At 42.7% G+C, this 20,341-nt stretch overlaps 1 protein-coding gene across 3 annotated transcripts in view; it reads right to left on the reverse strand.

Annotated features, from left to right (window-relative positions):
- Positions 1 to 20,341, reverse strand: part of LOC135202419 (cysteine and histidine-rich domain-containing protein morgana-like) — a 262,246-nt gene that overhangs the window by 87,480 nt on the left and 154,425 nt on the right. For all 3 annotated transcript variants that reach the window (XM_064231811.1, XM_064231810.1, XM_064231812.1), the window contains exon 3: positions 17,922 to 18,104. In XM_064231811.1, coding sequence (XP_064087881.1) covers positions 17,922 to 18,104 — 183 coding nt within the window. The remainder of the gene's footprint in view (positions 1 to 17,921; positions 18,105 to 20,341) is intronic.

Below are 20,341 nucleotides of genomic sequence, written 5' to 3' on the forward strand. Positions count from 1 at the left end.
CCAACATTTTTGCTAATTGCTTGAACCTCACTCACCCTCTTCGCAGTGGCTAGGGTGGTTAGAAAGAGGGCCTTCTTCGTTAAATCTTTCAGCGAAGCCTCGTGCAAAGGTTCAAAGGGACTCGCCATTAAAGATTTTAGAATATATCCAAATTCCACGAAGGTGGTGTTTTTAACCTGTGGAACCTTTGATGTTTCGAAGGATCTCAGAAGATCGTGAAGATCCCTATCATTCGTCAAATCTAGGCCTCTATGACGGAAGACTGTTGACAGCATACTCTTATATCCTCTAATTGTTGATACTGCCAGCTTGTCTACATTCCTAAGATGTAACAGGAAATCGGCGATTTGGCTCACAGAGGTCTTGGAGGAGGAAATGCCCTCTTTCCTACACCATCTTCTAAAAACAGCCCACTTAGACTGGTAGACAGATTGAGAGGAAGCTCTTCTCGCGGTGGCGATAGCTTTTGCCACCTCTCCTGAAAACCCTCTCGCTCTTGCCAGTTTCTTGATAGTCTGAATGCAGTCAGACTCAGAGCGAACGGGTTTTGGTGATATCTCTCGAAGTGGGGCTGTTTGAGAAGATCGGGTCTTACTGGTAGGATTCTTGGGAAGTCCACTAGTAGGGACATGACCTCTGTGAACCACTCGCTTGCTGGCCAGAATGGTGCGACCAGTGTCATCCTTGTTCCTTCCGACGCTGCTAACTTCCTTGTTGCTTCTCCCAGAAGTCTGAACGGGGGAAAGGCGTATACATCCATCCCCGCCCAGTCCCAAAGCATTGCGTCTACTGCTACTGCTCCGGGTCGATGATCGGTGAACAGTAAAGAGGCAGTCTCTTCGTTTTCGAAGTCGCGAAGAGGTCCACTATTGGTCGTCCCCATAGTCTCCATAACTGTTGGCAGACTTCTATGTGCAGAGTCCATTCTGTTGAAATCAATTGATTTCGACGGCTTAAAATGTCTGCTCTGACATTCTGGACCCCTGAAACAAATCTTGTCAGGAGAGTTATGTTCCTCTCTTCTGACCATAACAGGATTTCTCTTGCTATCTTGTAGAGAGAACGAGAGTGTGTCCCCCCCTGTTTCTTGATATAAGAAAGGGCCGTGGTGCTGCCCGCGTTGATCTGGACAACTCGGCCTATGACTCGTTCTTGAAAGGCTAGAAGTGCTAAGCGAATTGCCTCTAACTCCTTGAGGTTGATGTGCCAAGGCTTCTGTTCTTTTCTCCAGAGGCCTGACACTTCCTCCTTTCCAGAGTTGCTCCCCAGCCGGTCATAGACGCGTCTGTAAATAACACAAGGTCGGGGCTCTGAAGACAGAGGGACACTCCTTTCGACATCTTGGTGGGATCGAGCCACCACTCTAGGTGTTTCTTGACCAACGGGGATATTCTCAAATTCTCCTCTAAGTTTTGTCTGTCCTGCCAATTTTCTGTTAGAAAAAACTGTAGGGGCCTGAGATGTAGTCTCCCTAGAGAAACAAACTTCTCCAGCGAAGAAATGGTCCCCAGCAGACTCATCCATTCCTTCGCCGAGCATGTTTCCTTCTCCAGGAAGGCTGGACACTTTTTCTAAGCCTTTCTGCTGACGTTTTCTAGCGACGGAAAAGCCCGAAAAGCCACTGAATCCATCTGAATCCCCAGATAAACGATGGACTGTGTTGGGGTCAGATGGGACTTCTCGTAATTGATCAGGAGGCCTAAAGATTTCGCCAACAGTAACGTAGTCTGAAGGTCCTCCAGACACCTTGCTCTCGACGACGACCGTATGAGCCAGTCCGCTCCAGGTAAAGGGAGACTCGTATCTTCGAGAGGTGAAGCCACTTTGCCACATTCCGCATGAGAAAAGTGAAAATCATGGGAGCTGTGCTCAGTCCGAAGCATAGAGCTCTGAACTGGAAGACCTGTCCTCTTAAAATGAACCTGAGAAACTTCCTGGACTGGGGATGGATGGGGACATGGAAAGTAAGCGTCTTGGAGATCTAATGACACCATCCAATCCCCTGGTCTCAAGGCCCCTAGGACCGATTGTGATGTTTCCATTTTGAAGCTTTCTTTCTTCACGAAAAGGTTCAGACTGCTGACATCTAGGACAGGCCTCCATCCCCCAGACTGCTTCGGAACCAGGAATAACCTGTTGTAGAAGCCTGGGGAATCTGTCAAGAGCACTCGTTCTACGGCTCTTTTCTCGATCATTTGATCTAATAAATCGAGTAGAATCTGTTGCTTCTGCGGCTGATAAGCTGGTGACAGGTCTATAGGCTTCATGCTCAACGGAGGCATGGAGAGAAAGGGAATTTTGTATCCCTTCTCTATAATCTTGAGGGACCAGGTGTCCGTCCCCCTTGCTCTCCAAGCCTCTGCGAAGAGAGAAAGTCTCCCTCCCACCAGTGCCTGAAGGGCAAGGTTGTCACTTCTTTCCCCTTTGCTTTGCGGGGGTTCTGCCTCTAGCAAAGCCCCTTCCTCGTGTAGCAGCTCTTGATGGTGCTCTGCCACGAAAGGGCTTAAAATTCTTCTTTGGTACCTGAGCTACTCGAGAAGATGATTGCGTCGCAGGAAGTCTAGATGATTGAGACAGCAAATCCTGTGTCGCTTTCTCTTTCAGGTTCACAGATAAATCCTTTACCATATTTTCAGGAAAAGATGGGATGAAAAGGGGGCGAATAATAACTGAACTCCGCTTTCTGCGTAGGGGAAAGCTGCTTTAGCAGTAAAACTGCAGAAAAGCGCTCGTTTCTTTAATATTCCCGTAGTAAAGTGGGGCAGCTAACTCATCCGAGCCATCCCTTACTGCTTTGTCCATACATGACAGGACGCTCGATAACTCTTTCTAATGACAATGATTCTGGGCTCTTAGCTTGCAGACCTAAAGCTACCCAAGCACCAATCTAGGAAGTTGAATACTTCCAACGTCCTGTACAGTCCTTTTAGATGGTGATCTATTTCCGGCATAGTCCATGAAACCTTAGCCGAGGACAGGTAAGATCTTCTTGGTGCTTCGACCAGGTTTGAGAAGTCACCTTGCGCAGACGACGGAAGTCTCAACCCTGTTTCTTCTCCGGTCTCATACCATATACCGGCTCTCCCGTTTAGCTTTAGCTGGAGGAAGCGCAAAGGACGTCTTTCCTTTCGTCTTCCTTGATTCCATCCAATCATTCATCCTCTTCAACGCTCTTTTAGTAGAAAGCGAAGCAGCCATCCTAACAAAACCCGGAGCTTTTCTCGTCTTGGATGAGGATAGTTGCGATGGCGGAGAGAGAGGAACTGGTGCTTGGAATTTTTCCGAAAACAATTCCTTCAGTAAGCGCGTTAACGTGCTATAATCCGTAGACGCTTCTGAAGGCTCTTCCTCTTCTGCAGGATGCGTATCGTTAGAAGACTCTCCTTGATCTTGACGGTCCAAAAGTTTCTTGGCTAAACAAGAAGTGGTTCTCCTTTGAGGCTCTGTTCGTAAGGGGGAGTTTCTATCCGCTGAAGGAATAGACGAGACAATGCACGAATGATCCGCCGTTGTCTTTGAAAACTTCAGACTCTCTCGTAAAGCCTTGTCTTTCGAAGTCATTAAAGGCAAAGGTTCTTCAAAAGCCTCTTTGCGGGATTCCTGTCGATCTTCTCTCAGTTGAGTACGTTTCTCTTTCCGAGAATCCCGAATAGTCGGGTGTCTATCGTCATCGCGAGCGCCCTTGCTAAGGGAGCGAGACTTAGGACTCACAGGAAGTCACGCGTCTGCCAATGAAAGCTTCCGATCCCGCTGGACTCTAATGTCTATAAGACGCTTATCCATCAAAGAAGCGTCCTCAAAAGCGTCCTGAAGCGGGACGTGCTCTAATGGACGTCGAGCGTCTTTCAAACTTCGCTTAGGACGCTTAACCTGTATCGGGGCGTCCTCTCGAGCGTCCTGGTGAGTCTTACGATCTCTCTTAACGCGTTGCGAGTTTCTCATATTCTAAAGCACGAGCCTTTCGTCGATATTCGTACAGTATTTCCCTTTCTTGAGGAGTAAGATCAGACACATAATCTAAACGTTGCTCTCTTTGAATCCTAGAGCCTTCTGGAACGTCCTGATACTTTTGGCGTTGGTAGGCTCTCTCATGATAGAAGCGTCGAGTTGATGCAGAAGTCCGTCGAACGTCGACGCGAGGCTTCTCTTGCTCGTTCTCAACCTCCTGACAAAAGCGAGGGCCGCCTGTTGGCCGACATCTAACGCTTCTGTCCCCATCGCCACTTCTGGACACCACTCTCTCCGGAAACACTTGCGTGTTCTCGGTTGAGTCTGAAGGATCCAGAAGAAGACGACGCAGGAGAGGCTAAAGAACGAGGCGAAGCCGACAAAGGTTGTTTTGATTCTTTTAACAGGAAGCCCAAAGATCCTTTCTACGCCGATGAGGCTCTCTTCTCCCCTTGCGAAGAAAGCCGACAATCGTTGACGCAATTGCCTACGAGTTTCATTAGACGGTGAAGTTCCACGTTCAGGAGAAGGACTCATCATATGCGAAGAAGGGCGAATTGGAGCCCTCTTCTTCCTTTGAACTCTAAGACGATGATAGTTCTCAAAAGCGTCCTCATCAGAAGACGTCCTGCCTCTCTTCTTAGGCGTCAATTCTTCGAAGTGTTCGGGTGATGATGAAAGAACAGGACGAGAAGTAGGACGTGAAGCGTCCACTTCCTTAAAACCTCTCCTAAGAGGACGAGAAAGACGCTGGCCGCCTGTGCGACACCTAGTGTCAAACTCGTACTCCTCGTGAGAGGCCCTCTGAGAGCTCCATCCCCGGTCAGGAGAGGACGCCTCAGAGGACGAAAAGCACTCCTTCAATATCCGTGCTCGATCACACGCTTCGGCAGCCTGGGAAGCGTCCACAGGATCTGCTGAAGGGACGCCAGACCGGTGGGAATTTCCCGTAGCCCTCCTTCGGTTTTCGACATGTCCATTCCCTGAGTCCTGGGAGTCCGACAGAGGTCTATTCCTAGAGGCACTATGGGACCGATCTGACGCCCCCTCCACTACACTAGGGGCACTAATGTTTCCACTACACTTCACTGTGGTCTTCAATGCACTCACTTTCGATTCTAGTGCACGAATCGACTCCATGAGGAAGGAAAGAAAGGCAATACCTTCTGAAGCAATAACTTCATTGCCCGAAGGCAAATACACAGGGTTAGATGTAACAACCTCTACAGGAAGGTTAGAATGCGAATTACTACCCTTACTCTTCACAGAAGCACTTCTGGAGGAAGATCTTCTGATTCTATCCCTTTCAAGCTTACGAACATACGAATCATAAGTCTTCCATTCATTTTCGGTCAACCTTTCACACTCTTTACACCTATCATTCATCAAACAAATATGATCTCTACATTTCGTGCATACTGTATGAGGATCCACCGAAGCTTTCGGTAGCCTCACCTTACACTCTAGCACAGTACACACTCTAAAACTAGTTGCAGAAGATCCAGACATATTAGAGAAATCCAAAACCAAATTCAAAGACAAACCACAATCGCGTATGCCAATCCACCGAGCAAGTTTCAAAAAACCAAGAGACAATCAAATACTCAAGTGAACAAAGAGTTTTCCAAAATCCTAGGCGGAGGTCTGTAAACAGTTGTTTACCGACCGGCGACAGAGAAAAATCTGAATAGAAAATGGGAATGGTTCCTGACACCCGCCTCCCAGCGGCGGGAATGGGTACTAACCACCTGGCCGACCACTGCGTTTGCCGGGAGTTTTGAAATTCTGTCGGACTTCGGAGAATACAGCTATATATATATATATCTGACAGGTAAGTGTCATGAACAAACAATTAATTTTCGTGTTTTTCTTTCAGCACACTCCTGGCCATCGCTAATTTTACTAGCCATAGTTGCTGAGTAGCCTTCTTCATCTTAGGTAACTTCAGCATTGCTATAAGTTCACTAAGAAGTTATAAAAACATCGTAAATAGCTAGTAACCAAACGCAAGTGCCTACGTGCATGTAACTGCTTTGACGTCTGTGGCATAACTGAGTCACTCTCCGAGTCTCGCCTATAAATAACCGCTCTGAGCACCTCGCTTCTCACCCAGTGTCACAGTACCTTTCATTGCTACCAGATGTATGAGAATTTCGAAAAAAATCTTAAAAAATCGCTGTATATATGCAAAAATAAACACGCAAAAACGATTCTGTCAAACTCAAGTCATACAGATGACGCAGTTACGATGACGTCATCATTTAAAAACCGCTATATCTTCATTATTTGTGAAATTAATTGGCTGAAACTTCTGGAAAGCATGCATGGCATGTTTCTGCATAGATACAAGTAATAACTCGATTTTTTATTTTTTCAAGTTGACATGTCATCCGCCATAGCGGACGGTCCCCTTAAACAAGTTAATATAAATTAAATAAAAAATACACCCCAAACCATCATCCCAAAACATCCTAGGTCATTTTAATTTAGTACCATTTTACAAATGTTACTCTTCAAGTATATACAGTCCCCTCAAATGCTTAGAACAATGAATTACTAATTTTAAAATACAGTGGTACCTTATTTGTTGAACATTTCTTACGGTCGAATATGAAGTTTTCATCATAAAACTAATGTTGTAATACTTACCTGAACACCTGAATTAGCCCTGGTCACCTGACCATCCTGAGCATAACCCCATATATTTACCCACACTTAGGAAATTCTAACTGTCAGCGTTAAACATTATTTACTGAGTTACCTGTCTACTGTTGGCAATACTGCAGCCAGAAACCGGCCAGCAGACGGTTCCCACCATCAACCGCCATAATCATTAATCATTAAAAAGGGGAGGTGGGTAGAAGTCATTTAGGTGGTCAGGTAAATATTACAATATTAGTTTTATTATGAAAACTTCATATCGCAATACACTTCCTGAACACCTGAATTAGCCTGATTAACAATATTTACACGGAGGTGGGGTCAATTCAAGTATCAGATCGACCTACTCTGAGGCAGACGCAGGTAACTTAGTTTAACCTACATACTTGCATGAAGTCTGTGAACTCACCCATATTCCATTCATCAGGTGAGATGCAGGAAGGAGTCTTGTCATTGTCAAGCTAACCTCCCATGTTGTATCTTATACCTCGCATGAATGGAGGGGAACTGAAGCCTCCCATGTGGCTATCTAGCCTCTCATGTATGGAGGAGAAGTTCCGAGGGCAGATCTCCTACGATGTTCTCAGAAGGCTGCCGGTGCAGTGCGCGCGCAAAGGATCGAAGGTTCTGTACAGTTGTACGTTCTGATTACTTGCCCATGTTAGAACACAACATTCAAGGCAACTCTTAACTAGTAAGGGACATGTAATGCTATAAAAAACATAAAAAAAAAAAAACACGCACACACGCCTGAATCCCTAACTTGCCCTGTGACAGACTATCACAACAACGCATTGGCTGCCATGAAAGGACCAAGCAAGAAACCCTCTTCCGATGAGAATTGGAAGTCTTTCAGATACAGAGACGTAAATACATTGTCGACTTCCATGTCGTTGCCTCTGGAATCGCTGACACCGAATATTTCCTTAGAAATGCCAAAGATGTCACAATGTCCCTGACTGTGCGCTCCGGGGCGGGGATTGGTACTGACTGAACTAGATGAACTGCTATAATCAGACTGAGATATGACTTCCCATAAGAAGAAACTGATTGCGTTCTTGGATATCGCCTGAGACTGGATTCTCAGGGATATGAATAAACTCCGTGGATGCAGAAGCAGTTTAGCGATGCAGGACAAATAACATTTCAAGGCTCGCACCAGACACAGGCACATTTCTGCTGCGTCCCATCAAACAAAGTCCTCAGGCGAAGGAACCTTAAATGCTCTCGGCTGGAGATTACTTTCAGACTCAGATTTTGCTATAAATTTTGGGAGGTAAGAGAGATAAATATCCTTGTCTGAAGATGATACCTTTCTAGACAGCGCCTGGATTTCCCTTACTCTCTTAGCTGTCACAAGCGATACCAAGAACAATAACTTTTTCATTAGCTCCCTCAAAGATAAGCTCTCTAAAGGTTTGCAAGTGTGAGAACCCAAAGGTTCTGGACCTCCGCTAAATCCCACGAGGGGGTCCGAAGCGGGACTACTGGACGTTCAATTTTAAAGGATCTGAGGAGGTCTTGCAAGACACCTTACTACTGGATAATTCCGGAAAGAGGAAATCTAAAAGTACTTGTGAGCATCTACCTATAACTTGTAATTGTTGAATAGGATAAATTCCTAGATTTCTTAAGAAACAGGAGGAAATCAGCCACCTTTGCTTAGTAGGACGAGAAATACTGTGCCCTTGTCTCCTACACCACCTGCAATACATCGCCCATCTGACTTGGTATAATTTCGAGCCATTGCTGAAGAGAGACTGGAGTTATGGGCTGCTTGCTGGACAGTCTCCAGGCAGCTAGTGCTTCAGCACGTGAGGGTTCTTGTGGAAATAATGAATGAAAATGTGGCTGAGTAGATGCTTCCTTTGTGGCAGAATAACCACGGGATCGGACAACATTTCTAAGAGGTCTGGAAACCAGGGTCTCTGCGGCCAGAACAGGACTATTAACGTCATCCGAGTGTTCCTGCAGTTCCTCAGCTTTATCACCACCTGGTGTATCATGCCGAAGGGAGAGAAGGCATACAACTGCAGATTGTCCCATGCACGTAGCATAGCATCTGTCCCGCAGGACATGGGATCTGCTACCGGCAAGAAGTAAACTAGAAGGTGATAATTCAACCTCGTGGCGAACAGGTCCACAGTAGCCAGCCACCTCCTCAGCAAGATTTGCACTTCTTCCTGCACCAAGGTCCATTTGCTCCCCCGGACCTCCTGTGAATGACTCAAGGCATCCGCAATACGTTGAGCTTCCCCGCGATAAATTGGGGAAGCAGAGAAACGTTGTGGCTCTTGCACCAGCACAGTATCCTCTGAGCGACATGATTCAGAGTCGATGATCTTGTGCCCCCTTCCTTTTTGAGGTATGCCAAGGCTGTAGTGCTGTCAGAAAAGAGTGCTATGAGCTTTTCCTTTACCAGAAAAAAAAATTGTTTTAGAGCTTCTTCTACAGCTCTTAGTTACCTGAAATTGATCAACTCCTCCCTATCCGGAACCCTCCAAAGGCCCTCGGCCTGAGTTTCCTCTAGGGTTGCCCCCCAATCCCGATCTGAGGTACCTGTATACAGACGAATGCTAGACTTATGCCAGTGGTCAGATGACTTCCTTCTGACCACCACTCAAGATCCATGAAGTAGGAATCATCCCAGACTATCACTGCGTTCTCTTCCTGAAAGTCCCAGTGATTCCTGAGACAAACCTGTAGAGTGCGCATCCGGAGACGAGAACCTGGAATCAGAAGGAACAGAGATGACATCCTCCCTAACAAACTTCTCCAATTGGATCTTTTGCTGGCTGGGCTCGGTTTGACAAGAAGTTCTCTACCTGACTCAACCCGGTCAGCACACTGTTTTGCATCGGGGAAAGCCCTCAAACGACGCGTCTGAATCACTATGCCCAAAAAAGTCTTTACTTGGGAAGGAGAAAGCAAACTCTTCCTTATTGATTTGGATTCCCAAGGTCCAACAAAGATCTAGAAGAAAATCTCTCGCTCTTATAGCTTCTTCTTTGGAGGAAGCCTGGATTAACCAACAGTCCAAGTACCTCCTCATGCAGAAGCTCCGACAATGCATGATGGATACCCAGATGGACCTGCGAAATGAAGAAACCTCCGAGATTCTGGTGTATCGGAACCTGGAGGTAGGTGTCCTTGAGGTCCACCGTAATCATCCAGTCATCTCTCCTGACTGATCTCAGCACTGCTTGGGAGGTTTTCATGTGAAATCTTGTAGCTACGACTAAGTGGATGAGCTTTGAAAGGTCTATAACAAGCCTCCAAGTACCTCCCGCTTTGGTGGTCAAGAAGATTCGACTGTAAAAGCCCGGTGAAGGGGAAGCTGGTTCTATCGCTCCCTTGTCCAGGAGGGACTGAATCTGCGAAGTCAGGGCTATTCCCCTGATGGATGATGGGGAATAGCTGGAAAGATGAATCAAGGAGTTCGACAGAGGAGGAACAGAATGAAAAGAAATTCTGTACCCATCTCTCAAAACCTCCATTATTCAACCCTCTGTACCACACTTTTCCCAGGTGTCTGCAAAGTGGGACAGACAACCCCTCACTGGTATCGACTAGGGTAACGTCCCCTATTTCCAAAAACCCTTCTTACCAACCGAGGGTTGGAGGAACCTGCTGAAGCTTTAGATGAAAACCGTACCTTCTTAGGTGACCCGATGGGAGATCGTGAACCCGAGCGTTTACCTGGCAAAAGTATGCAGGAACCTTTGGGTGATTTGGCACCCTGAGCTGCCACACGGATCACTGACTGTTGAGACTCGACGACCGACGTTGACGAAACAAGATTGACCATCAACGCAACGTCCTCTTCCTTAAAAAGGCTGTCACAGAGCGCGAGAGGCACCCTAGACAGGACTCACTCGTGGATGTCCAGGAAGTACGGAGGGAGGCGACTCAGGAACAAATCCCTCTTTTTCCCGACGAATGTCGTACAGCCTGCCAAGATGTTGGCTTGATGAGCCAGCCCCGTGGATACTGAGGTTATGAGGTTGTTGAAAAGAACCGGATCTGAGGGTGCATAACCGTCACACTTCAGGAAGCCCATCAGACCCAATAACATCCATACTGAATGTGAAAGCGCCTCAGACTGGTCCCTAAATGTGTCCTCTAGTATAGATGCCTCCTGTAAGGAAATACTGCCTACTATTTGAAGGAACTCTGGATAGAAGTGCCTCTACTGACTCATTCAACGTCATCCTTGAGCCAGATGAAGGGTTACCTGCTATTCCATACACCGGCTTCCTACTAGGAAGCAAAACCGAATCTTGTTTCCCTGACCCTACCACCAAAACCAACCAAGCATCCACCTTCCTCAATGCCTGCTCCACCCTACTGAAACAAGGTAGCTTACATGATGTATGAAGAACCGTAGGCTTGGTTGAGTATAACTCTTCAAATATAACTCTTCAAACATCGCCTGGTTAGGTTTCAATGGTTCTTCCACAACCTTGGACTGCGGAAATATATAATGAATGAACTCGACCATCTGCTTATATTCGCTCTCCCCTCCATAATGAAAACCTGGATCTGAAACCGGACCTTCATCCTCTCCGGAGAATCCTTGTCTACCTCGTTCAGCCATAATGGAGCAGAGAAAGAGGGAGTACGAACCCCCGGATTACCTAATTCCGAGGAAGGGGAACCCAGTACCTCCGAACCCTTACCTTCCCTACCTGGGACTACCGGTAACGGCCCTGAGCCATCTACAAAGGGTTGTGCCAAACCTTTGCCGCCCCCAATCACTAACGTAACACCCAACCCTGCTAAACTGTCAACAAAAGTTTATGCCACAGCTGCACCGAGCATACTTGGTACCAACCTGCGGTGGTACCAACCTGCGGAGTTGAATTACCCCGGTTGCGCAACCCCACCCTCACTGAGAGAGGATGGCGTAGCCTGCTTGCCAACCGTAGCCGAAACTACCCAACCTGGGATCTGTGAAGCCGAAGGAGCCAGGTCTTAACTGAAACATGCTGGATGAACTGCACCAGAACCTATGGGTGGAGAAGCCGAAATACCTGTACCACTAGCAAAACCCATCATCCTGGAAGGACGGACACCCACAACCGAGGAAACATCAAAGGAAGAAGAGGGAGTTCTAACCCCAGACAGACCAGACACTGAAACCGAACCTGAAACAACACCATAATCCTTAGTCAAAACACCTGTACCATCCTGAATAGAAGAGAAAGCCATAGAAGGGGGAGGAACAAAAGAAGTCATCACACTCAGAACCACCACTGGTACCCCGATTGCGGAAGTCAGGCAGGTAGCAGATATACCCGTTGGGCCCGCACTGAATGTCGTAGTTTTAAGCGGGACTGTGGTCTACTGAAACCGAAGTAACTAATGAACGCCTATTCCCGTCCATCCCAGAAGGCCGCGGAAACAATGCAGATAGTAAACCTGGGGGAATCTTTTAAGTACCAGGGACGATGCTCTCAAAGGTTCCTGATGCGCCTGCTCCATACCCAACGACTCGTTGCTCCTATCAGCTGATTTGAACCAAACCTAGTGACCAAATTCCCTTCTGGAAGAGAAGCACTGGAAGCCCGGGATGAAACTTGTCATGAGAAAAAAGACATCGCTGGATGCATGCCCCTGGATGATGTCTAGGAAATTACCGACGTATGCACTGAAAGAGGCACCGAAGTATGACTCAAAAAGGAAGAGTGAGATAAGTCTGTTTAGAAGACTAAAAAAGTGGAGGAATGTCCGAGACAGGTGGAAAGAGCAAAGACAAAGAGGAGGCGACAGAAGAAGATGAAGCCATCCTTTTCCATAATAGGAAATATATGGAATCACTCCTACCCCCCCCGATAATCCAGATACATTTTATTCATAAATTTAGCGAAATTCCTGAGGAGATGATACTGAATGTTAAGAAAACCCAGGTGAAAGGACTGCCTTACTAACTCTGTACCCTTGAGAGAGGCCCAAGAAATTTGCATTATACTCCGCCAAGTTAAAAGGAGCCTTCTCCAACAAGCTCTCACCTGACAGAAGCTCTGAACTAAACCCCCGAAGGAAAAGGAACCTTTGACGACAAAGGGGTTTCATCCCTACTTACTACTGATGAACCTGACCCTACCATTTCCAAGGAAGGCTAAGCAGATTTAACACAGCAAACTAGCGGCAGGGAACAAAAATTCTAAGGGCTCCAAAGGAGAACCAGACCTACAGGGTTGAACTCAGAACTTGAAGGGAGCTGTTCTTGCAACTTCTCCTCCAATACCTATATGTTAAGAGTCCCTAACTGTCTTCGTCATGCCTATTGCTAAATTACTTCTACCATGTACACTTTCAGGGAAAAAGGGGAATTCTGCTACTGACACTGCCTGCTCCGCGCCAGCAGGGCCGGCAGATCCTACCCTTCAGGTCTGTGGTCCTCCATGACCTGCAGCACCCGTTAGGGCTGGTTCTGGAACAGGCAGGGGAACTGAAAGAGAATGATTAGAAATTGGTTTCCTATTCCTAGAATCTTTATCCTCATTCAATTTTGCCCATAAGTTAGAATAGAGACTTGTCATGTTAGAAGACAGCCTATCCTCTAGTCTCCAAATCCTGAGACTCTGCCTTCTTAGGCTCAGTAGCTACCTTACGTTTGCTTTTGGCCGCTAGTGCCTTTCTAAGCTTCAAATAGCCTTCCATCTGGTCTGTCGACATATCCCTACACTCATCACATCTTTGATTCAAACTACCTTACAACTTTCTACAGGTAATACACATGGAATGTCGATCGTGTCTGAGGGTACTCATTCTTCTTTTGTAGGCCAAGCAGGACCGAGGTGCTCCCTCGTCATCACTGCCAGGCTGATCGGAGGGTGTAGAGAGGGATGGTTTCAAAGGCGTGGCTGAAGAAGGGTCTTTAGATGAGGAATCCATGGTCAAAGGCCAAGTCTGTCAACGTTTATTATCAGCAAATTCCACAGTAGTCCCAAACATAATCCAACACGAAGTCCAGGTCGTCAACAACAGGTCTATATCGAAATTTGCTTTGGGGGTCAGACTAAGAGACCAAAAATGTTTGCTTGCAACAGGGTGCGTTGTGTCAGTTGAGTGAATACGCGAGTGAAGGTGGGAACCATCTGCTGGCTGGTTTCTGGCAGCAGTGTTGCCAATGGTAGACAGGTAACCCAGTACTAAACCCTGTTTACCTACAGCATTGATAGCGCTGACAGTTAAAATTCTCCTAAGTGTGGGTAAATATGTGGGGTTATGTTCGGGCTGGTCAGGCGACCAGGGCTAATTCAGGTGTTCAGGAAGTGTATTGCAAAATTCCATGTTTTTAATGAAATTGTCAAGAAAATTTTGTATTGTTTGTCTAACAAATGCTCGTACTTTGAACTGACAGATTATCTTCTTTATATACTTGTATTCGACGGCCTACTGCGTCTTACAAGAAAAAGTGTATTAACATGTTATTTTTCATTTACAATATATAGTTTAATGATAACCATATTCTACAAAATAATAAAAGAATAAAGCATTATAAAACTTAGTATAAAAGATGTACAAAATCGTATGTCACAGCAGTGACGTCATCCGCACCTGACTTTAAACTGAATGAGGGAGCATTGACATGGTGAGGAGAGGAGAAGTGTGTGTTCAAATATTATTGTATGTAGTAAGTAAAAGCAATAACAATTCACATAAAAAAGGGAATTTCACAATAAATTTGACATGATTGAATATGAAAACAATCAAATGCAATACAGAAACAATAAAAAGCCTTAAATGACCCAGTGTTCAGTGGCCCAAGGTAGACTGTCTAGTTTAACCATATTCAACAATATAGTAAATGAAAGAACAGCTTCTGCGTGCCTTCGATTGTTTGTTTAAACAACTTCCTTGTGAAAAGTTGATCTCTCTTTCCTTTTCTTGTATTCTTTACTTATTACTTATCTGCTTGCAAAATCCTCATGGTTATTTTAAATTCTGCTGTTTGTCAACAGTAAGTTGAAGTGTTGTAGCATAATTAATCTCTCATGCATTTAAGATCAAAGGGTAAAAACTCGACAATCTCTCTCTCTCTCTATCAACTCCTTTGATTATCCTTGTAAAATGTGAATAAAATTGATTTTGTTATCAATCTTTGCCTACGGCAACCATTTTGGTTTCCTCAAAGGGTTCCCATCTCTCCTCCCTCCATTCCCAGCAGGCAGTGTGCCATGTTTACCAAGCAATCATACACGGAAAAAAAATTTTTCTAAAATTTTATTTCATATAAAGTACCATTTTATTACTTTACACTCCTAACTTCTAAACACATTAAAAGAAACAAATGTGAAAAGGGGGACTTTTTAGGTTGGCTGGGATGAATTATCCTGATTCCATTTTTTCTTAGGGGAATATTTGTTTCATATCTTGAACAGCCTTCTGAAATGGATGAAGTTTGAAGTCTGAGGTACTACTGTATTAATATTAATGTAAAAAGCAAAATATCTATAAAAGGTTTAATAGAAATTAAATCAATCTTTAATACAAAATAAATAAATCTGTCTTACAGAATATCTGACAACTAATCAAGTTACTCCTGCTCTATATACATAAGCCATTTTCTCTTATAGTATTAAAGTTTAAAACATTTAAAATTATCATTAATTCACCTTTTTTTGTATAGCAACGCTTTATTCACTAATTACTGTATTTTTTCATTGTGTTTCTGACTATATACAGATCTTTATGATAAAAATTATTTACAGTGCACTTATAACTTAATAATGTTTTACTAAGCTCATTCCAGGTTAGCCCCTGGAATGAGCATAATAGGTGTAAAATGTATTTAAAATTATATTACTAAAATATCTGGGATGATACAGCATATTGTACTCATAATGTAGTTATGTATCTATTAAGCTCATTCCAGGTTGGGCTCTGGACTGAGCATAATTAGTCTCTCTCTCTCTCTCTCTCTCTCTCTCTCTCTCTCTCTCTCTCTCTCTCTCTCTCTCTCTCTCTCTCTCTCTCTCAGGGTAATGTAAGATGTATTTGAAATCATATTATTGTAAAGTTTTTATATTAAAGCATGTACAATATCTAAACTATTTGCTAATTATTTTTTAATATTTTAAATATACAAAAATCATCAAAAATCCTTACAGCAATATATTGTTCTGCACAACCTGGAATGAGCTTAATAGACACATAATTACATTGCAAGTATGATGTAAATCATTTTTATCATAAAAATCATTATTTAATCACAATTTGAAATAATATAGTAATTAGTGAATAAATGTTGTTGCTCTCTGAAAAAAATAGAATGAGTAATAATTTTAGAGATATGGTCCATAAAAAAATCTGCACATTAATGAAAGTTCCCACAAATTAATTTAAGTCCTCCATGGAAAAGGGAATTAATGTGTTCCACAAAATTCTGCAGCAAAGTGGACAGCGCAAATGTGAAACATAAAAAAAGGGGGCAGGGGGGGCACTGTACTCTCGTACTATCATTAATTTATAATTTTGAGTACTAACGCTTCCCTAAATAATCTGGGCTCTTCACTGAATAATTTTTCTCTGAAACCAGACTGCTTAACATTCAGGCATGTGGAGATTGAGATTTTTGCAGGTTTTGAAATAATCATGATTGTAATACTACGTACAATCTCTTTCTGTCCCTAAAATATGACATAAAATGCTCTAACCCAAAAGCAACTCTTACCATAATGCAAAAATATAAATACTTAGGATTTATTTTTTAAATACTTACCTCTCCATTATATAGCTTTTACTTCTGCTATATGTGCTGTATAATGGAGGGGTAAAGTTCAATTTAAAAATAAGTAAACAAATAATGCATAATTTCTTGGAGTCATGAGCTGAAATGAGTACACCCATTAAAGTTAATTTTGACTAAAGAATTATGCTGAATGCTAAAATGAATATAAGAATACATTAAACTAAATTTTTAATGGACAAAGGTACATGAAAGCAGATTAGTTTCAAAGTTCAACAACAAATCCTTCTAAACAACTATCAAATTAAAACTACACCATGTAAGTCGAACATTCTGTAGTCAGGCCTCCTAGCAGCCCTTAAAAAAAAAAAAAAAGGGCTGACCAAGGAAAAAAGGAGTTATAATCTTAAAGAAGTTAGAGTGCCACATGGATATATTGTGATATTTCAAACACGACATTTTAAGCATTTACGCGCATACATGTACATATACATTAACATTCAAAATTCATTATCAAAGAATAATCAATCAGTACAAGTAAGCAGGTGTTGTTTGCTCTATCGTATTAAATAAAACTTTTCATTTTAAAGGGGGGAAACCCCACCAAGGCCCACCCCAACCAACCTAGCAACAAAATGTATTTTTCTAGCTGGTTCTATTTTACAACTATGTAATTATGAAACTAAAGTTACTAGGCCCTTGCATTTGGTTTCACCCATTTTTATGAATTTATTTGATTCAATTACGCAACATTATCCACTGTAAATTTTCAGTGAAATAAGCCTCTGACTAGCAGTCAATAATACTAAACCAATATGCAAACAAGAAGGTATAATTAATCAGATTAAATATCAATAGTTACAAAAATAGAATCACCATATAATAACACCAGATGGCAGCCTATATATATATACACCAAAAACATAATCACTAATACGTAATGTAGTTAATCAACAAATCAATAACCATACACATTTCCGCACTTATTCAACATACTTCTGTCTTCTTATATCTATTCGGTTATAAACAAGTGTTTTTTTTAATCTTTTCAAACTTTTTAGTAGGAGTTTCTGCATAAAAGTAAGAAAAGTAGGACTAAGTAGGAAGGGGTCTGAAAAAGTAGGAAAAGTTTGAAAAGTAGGAGCACTAGGAGGCCTGTGTAGTGGAAAATAAAAGTGCTACAAATTTTCATACCTAACCTGGCCTTGCAAGTGACTACAGGCAGTCCCTGGGTTCGGCATATGACGTTCCGAGGTCATAACGCTTTTCAATTATATTTATCAGAAATTATTTCCAGGTTTATGACGTATGTTCCAGGGTTACGGCGCTTACAACAATGACATGGCAGAAGAAATATGATTCCAAGAATGCAAAATAATCAATATTTGAAGGTTTTTTGATGAAAAATGCAATCAGAATGCAGTTTACATAGTTTTTAATGCACCCAAAGCATTAAAAGTAAGGTTTTCTTAGGATTTTTGATGATGGTCTGGCTTACAATGTAACCCCCGTCATAACCCGGGGACTGCCTGTACCTGAAGGTACAACAAAATGTCTTTGTGGTCACATCTCACAAAGGAAAACTTTTTCTACCTGCTTTAAAGACTTTACTTACCTGTTTTAAAGATGGAGCAATGGTGACCTGGAGCCTTTTCATGGGAGTGTCGTAAGACGGTCTGGGAAGCATGGTGGGCAACTTGGCCTCGACTGTAATGACTTCATCTCGAGTGGAAGGATCTACTTTAGGCTTCTCTGGTTCGACAGGTTTGTTGGGGTTGTGTGGTCCTTTCGTGCAGCCCTGCATTAAAAAATGTTATATTCATGATAAAATAAGGTTTCATTTTATAATTAGCAGGAAATTACATAGATGTAAGCTTCCTATTAAAATTCAAATTTCATGGTGGTCCTGCCATCGCTTGTGTGGGTGACAGAGAACCATCCACTTCCGAAACCACCAGGTACAGCACATCTCCAATTCGTTTGACACGTGACATCCATCTGTGGGGAGGAGGGAGGGCTCCGATTATGTAATTGCTTGGTAAGAATAAAGTAAAACCTTATTTTATCATAAAAATAATATTTTTATAATAAAATTAGGCTTTATATATCCTTGCCAAGTAATGACATAGCTAAAAGTTTCTACTTTCAGCAGCTAGGTTTTTAAAATTCACAAGTCATGCTATTTTCTGGTGGCTAGGTGACTAACCAAGTCAACTTTCAGAGAAAGAGACGAACTAGCAAAAATGGCTTTAATTTGTTTATGTCCTATGTCCTAGGTTCATGTGAGGAGAGGAGAGCAGGCTCTGATCATGTAATTACTTGGTAAGTATATATAAATCCTGATTTATTATACAAATAGGTAACTCACCAAGTAATTACATAGCTGATTCCAACACATATAGGAGGTGGGATGCATGACCACATCTACTCCAACACATTATGAAAGGTAATGAATTGAGAACGAAAAATGCTAGCATTGTAATATTGCTTGTTGTTCCTTACCTGATTAGGTTGACCATACGTCCCAGTCCCTCATTTTGACTCTTTATCCCCCAAAAAATTGCAGTCTTGGGGGGGATGCCCTGATGTCACCCTTTCAGCCTTATGTCCCACATTTGTCTTACCCCCTTGCCATTGCATATGTATTGAGTTTTACAAATTGCTGATTTTTGTTTTCTTTTACCAAATCTGTATGGTTTCCCACACTGACTTATACACCGCATGATACTCCGTTTTCTTTAAAACAATAGAAGGGTACTAATTTGCATTCTGTACATGTATGATACAGTGAACAACCGATCCTACAATTGTCCATGTCTATGTTGATAATGTATTGCCCCGGCTAGTACGCAACCAGCCCTTGACATACAATGTAGTACGTATATTATGGTAATCATGTCAACCAAAAGGAGAGCTACTTTCAACAAAAACTTAGAAAAAAGAATATCCTTTCATTAAGAAAATAACAAGTGAAAGTGATGTCAAATGCATAAAGTGTACTACATCACCTTTTTCAATAGTGAATGGTGGAAAATATGATATTGAACATCACATAAAGACAGATAGACATAAGTGTGCTGATGCATCTGCCTCATCTAGCAAGTCGACGACCACATTCCTACAGAGGGACAGATCTGAAGGGAGAGACAGATCTGGAGGGGGAAAAAAAAAAAAATTGGCAGCCGCTGAAAGAATATGGGCATATCATTCCGTTCTACACAATTTGCCATTTTGCTCAAAGGATTGCACTTCCAAACTCATTAAGAGGTGTTTTGAAAGTATGTTTGCTTGTGCCAGAACAAAAACGGAGGCGACTTTGAAGTCTTCTTTCCCGTGCAAATTGTGCTACTTTATATTGTGATTGCTCAATCGTGGAAATATCAAATTATGTTTATATTTACAAAAGTAAATATAAACTTGTACATACCTTTGATAATACCGTAAAAAACAAAGTATGTAAAAATAAATTGGAAGAAGAAGACAGTAATACAGATTATGTAGTGGGGGTATACATAAATTGCAACAATTGTGGAGAAAAATATGTGGGGGAATAAGGACTAGAATCCAAGAACATAGAAGGGCAGCACAGCTTAACTCTCAGGGGAGTGCTATAGCTAGGCATTGTTGGGAAAATGACCATTGGATGGATTTCAAAAACAGTAGGCTTATATACAAAAGCAATAAAATGATATTTTTATTTTAAGATAAATTTTTAAATATACTTACCTGGCAGTTATATGCATAGCTATATTCTCTGACGTCATGACATCACGACAGACTTTTCAAAACTCGCGGCAATCGCCGACCGTCGGTCAGGTGATCGTTACCTGTGCGCACTCTAGATAGTTACCTGGAAACCTCAGATTTTCTCGCCCTCTAGTCTCCTGAGGGGAGGTGGGTGGGTTTCTAATTGTATATAACTGCCAGGTAAGTATATTTAAAAATTTATCTTAAAATAAAAATATCATTTTTAAATATGTAACTGACCTGGCAGTTTATATACATAGCTGATTGACACCTTTGGAGGAGGGTCAG

The sequence above is a fragment of the Macrobrachium nipponense genome, chromosome 30, assembly GCF_015104395.2.
Source record: "Macrobrachium nipponense isolate FS-2020 chromosome 30, ASM1510439v2, whole genome shotgun sequence".
In the NCBI taxonomy this organism is placed as follows: domain Eukaryota; kingdom Metazoa; phylum Arthropoda; class Malacostraca; order Decapoda; family Palaemonidae; genus Macrobrachium; species Macrobrachium nipponense.